The sequence below is a fragment of the Scleropages formosus genome, chromosome 22 (assembly GCF_900964775.1).
Source record: "Scleropages formosus chromosome 22, fSclFor1.1, whole genome shotgun sequence".
In the NCBI taxonomy this organism is placed as follows: domain Eukaryota; kingdom Metazoa; phylum Chordata; class Actinopteri; order Osteoglossiformes; family Osteoglossidae; genus Scleropages; species Scleropages formosus.
In genome coordinates this window covers 15495017-15499081 of record NC_041827.1, presented here as the reverse complement: position 1 = coordinate 15499081, position 4065 = coordinate 15495017, and the positions used below count along the sequence as shown (strand labels likewise).

Here is a 4065-nt window from a genome sequence, read left to right as displayed (position 1 = left end):
CTTATTTTGTGCTTACTGTGGACAGCCAGTGCATAACTTCAAGAAGCAGGCCCTGGAAATCTGTGTGATAAATGCAAGACTAAGCAATATCTGACATGTACACTTTCATTAATCACAGATCACATTTTTATTGTTTAGTTTAAATCCCTTTGGGACAATTAAAATGTTATAATTTAGATGAAGACCTGCTGTTTTTGTTCAGTTATTATGGAACTGAACTTCTCTCTCTCTGTATCCTCAGGTTGAGAGTTTGGAGAAGCAGATGGCCAAGTCCCTGGATTACCTGGACCTGGGGATGAAGACTCTTCCTTATGGTATGGGGGGCATGGGAGATGAAGGAGGGGTCAGACCCATTGGGGGAGTGAAGCCACCCTACCAGACCTCTGGGATATTCTCCACCATGGACAACACTCCACTGAAGTCTAAAGCCTCCAGCTACAGCTTTCTCAACCCCTATGACTGGGCCAGAAACCAGTCACTTCTTCTTGACCAGACAGGGTATCGCTCCAAGCGCAAACCTTTACTGAAGACAGCCCTGAAAACCAAGAAGATCTTTGGGTGGGGGGACTTCTACTTAAACATCAAGACAATGAAATTCAGTCTCCTGGTGACAGGAAAGATAGTAGACCACGTGAATGGCACCTTCACTGTCTACTTCCGCCACAACTCCTCCAGCCTGGGCAATGTGTCTGTCAGTATTGTGCCGCCTTCCAAGGTTGTGGAGTTTGAGATGCTCCAGCAGCAACAGCATCTTCACCCTGACCTCCAGCTCCAGCAACAGCAGCAGTCAACCATTGACCCCAAAGAGATAAAGACCTTCAACTGCCGGGTAGAGTACCAAAAGACCAACCGTAAACGAAAAACCAAGCCTTGCTTATACAACCCATCCCAGGTGTGCTTCTCTGAGCACACAGAATCGCACGCTGCCTGGCTCTGCGCCAAACCCTTCAAGGTCATCTGCATATTCATCTCCTTTTTCAGCATCGACTACAAGCTGGTACAAAAGGTATGTCCGGACTACAACTTCCAGAATGAACACCCCTACTTCGGATGAAAGAGGCAGAATGAGAGGTGGCACTAAGGAAGGCAGTTGTGAGGTCTTATCGTTCCCCTTCCCTCCTTCACCACAATACAGGTTTGGAATCAAAACGAAGAGGTCAACACCTGCAAAGATAACATTCAGCTGTTTTCTAAAAGGACTTCAGTATTTGTATTGGTTTTATTTAGGTTTTTCTCTGTACATTTGCTCTGCTCTGCTTTTAGAATTCATTCATTAATATTACAGTTTTTTTTCTGTTTAAGTCTCAGATTTTATGTGAAGGATCAGAAGAGGCATATGATTGGGTTGAAATGTTACTCTTCACATCAAACTTTTTGTGAAAATAAAATCATACCATCTTATGTGTGGTACTAGACTGTAAATTAGTGAGAAGTTGTTTTGGTTAGTGAATTTTGCCCTAATTGTTCAATTCCTGAGTGCCAGATTTAAGTGGTGAGAGGGTGTGATAAGTCACAGCTAAAAAGGTTGTGCTACTGTTGCTATTATGTGTAGAAAATGTTAAAGACAGGATATGCATATATGAAATTGCACATTAAAATGTGTTAAACAGTTGGTTTCAGGTCTTTGTCTAAATGAATTGGCCGAATTTTTGAGCAAGGCATGAATTACATGTTTACATTGCAAACCTACGAAGGGCCAAAGAATAATAAGGGATTGCAAGTCACGTGAACTACAGACTGAAGTCAAAATTAAATGTACCTCTTTGAAAAAAAAAACTGTTGTCGGCAATGAATCGAATGAGACATAATATATTATAATGGAGACTATCAAGTTGTTTGAAATAAAGAGAGAGCAGACATCTTGTCTAAATCAAATAACTGTTTTTTCTGCATCATTTATAAAATAAAACACCAGAAGCAAATGTCTTTACATTATAATGACAGGTAGCTTGGAATTCAGACTTTTGCAAGGCTGTCTTTTAATCAATTTATTGGTCTCAGATATATATTTCTTATATTACATTTTTTCAAATACTTTAAAAAATAAATAATCATTTAAAGGCTCCTAAAATGTTATATAAGAAGTATATATGTTGACTATTCTGTAAAATACTCTAAGCATGGTGTAATACAGTGGGTGAACAACCATACCAGAGTTTAGATCTAGGAATGAAATGAGAAGAAAATCATTTGATTTTTACAAATAGTAATAAAATTAGCAATAAGGCTTGCTGGATTTCAAAGAAATAAATAATTTTTCCTTTTACCTCTGCTTATGAACTGTACTTTTCAAAAGTGCATTGTCCCTTATGTCAGATAATGACAGGGGTAACCCAGGGATGTTTTCTTGAAAAATACAGTCAATCCTGAATGAAAGCTTCATTTTTTATGTTTGTCTATTATTTATTACAGTATCCCTAGATCACAAATCCCACAGCTCCATTCAGGTGGAATACTTATCAGTTTCTCACGATACAAAGGTTTCTGTTGCATCTCTCCCATCAGAAAAGCATTTATATTGTAAAAATCAACTTTTCATGTCTGCTTTAGTGAGGGTGCTAAAGGACAGATAGGCAAATGAGTGCCCTTTATGATGTGAGCCATTGTGTATGCAATTTTAAAATAATTACAATATACTGTTGAACTGCAATCTTAACAGATTCTTAATAAAACACTTCATAGCTTGAGAAGTTGATTAGTAGTTCCCAATCTCAACCAGCTCAAAAAAAGAAACAATTCACACAGCATTCATGTCATAAAATTGTCTGATGTGGCTGAATTTTTGCTACTTGAATGTCAAATTCCATGTGCAAATGAAAAATACATCATTCCAAAACTGAAATTGGTACTGATAAATTTGGTAGTGGGGGTGTACAGTTTCTGTTATTCTCACCATTTTTATATCTGTTTTTGCTGCCTGTAGTTATAATAAGAAAATCTGTTTATTCAAGATGCACTCTTGGCAGTGTAGGTAGCAACTGTAACACTCTACTTCTGACAAGTAAACAAATGGAAAACAACAGTCTGTTAATGGAGTGTTTCCTCAAAGCACTTCACACTTTTGTTTTTCAAAACTTCCCTTTTTTGTTTTACACTGAGTGGTTGCAAAACAAAGGTTGTGGTGCTATATTTAGTACCCCGAGCGCAGCGATTCCACGGCACAGTGAAAAAATAAGAAAAGCTATTCCTCACTGTTGAGTTTGTTCAGTTTTGTAGACTCTTTCTTTACAGTGTACGCACATAAACTCAGTTGGGGCCATTTCATACTGAAGAAAAAACATCTTTTGCACATCATGAGCGACTTATTAAGGTGTTGAAAACTGCTCAGCTCGAAAAAGAGCTCTCACCGTGGTTTGGTTATTATCGGCCTTCACATGTGTACGTTGAGGTTGGGTGAAGAAGAAACGCAGCGCTTGAACTTGAGTGCTGGTAAGTTAAATTGCTCAGTTTTCATTAACCTGTTGTATCCTTGTTACCTTGAGACACCTTTATCCAAAGCAGTTTACAGTTTTACTCTCTAATAGGTTTAATTTACTGAAGAAATTCAGGTTTAGTACCGTACTCAAGGGGACAACAGCATGACTATCCTGGGACTTAAACTGGCAACATTCATTTTAAAGTCCATGCTTTTAACTACCATGCTGCTTACTGCCCACTACAGTATACATGTATAGTGTTCAAATTTTTAAAAGTTTTCCAAAATAATATATTTTGAATGCTTCTTGAAAGCTCAATAAATGTACGTCTTTGGCATAATGTGGGTGATCCCTTGTGTTTTTTCTCTGACCAAGTTTAAGTATTTTAACTTTAAGTATCTTGCAATAAATCCTTCTCACGTAAAACGTTGTATGCATTGTCTGGACTTTTAACTAACCATTGCCTCATGCATTGTGTCTGTTTGACCGGCTTTACAGCGTCATTGCTGCGGGTGGTTAGCCATGTATTTTATTTTCAGTCGCAAAGTTCGGGAAAACGTATCCGTGAGGTAGTCTTATTTCTAAAAAAAAAAAAAACTACAATTCCCTTGTCCCCCTCTTTGACTTTATGCGCATGTGCGGACAGCTT

At 38.0% G+C, this 4065-nt stretch overlaps 1 protein-coding gene across 1 annotated transcript; it reads left to right on the top strand.

Annotated features, from left to right (window-relative positions):
- Positions 1-254: 254 nt before the first annotated feature.
- nxph4 (neurexophilin 4) lies at positions 255-1111 on the top strand. Its single transcript, XM_018742281.1, has one exon. The coding sequence runs from the start codon at positions 263-265 to the stop codon at positions 1052-1054; it is 792 nt and encodes a 263-aa protein (XP_018597797.1). The 5' UTR covers positions 255-262; the 3' UTR covers positions 1055-1111.
- The last annotated feature ends 2954 nt before the right edge of the window (positions 1112-4065 follow it).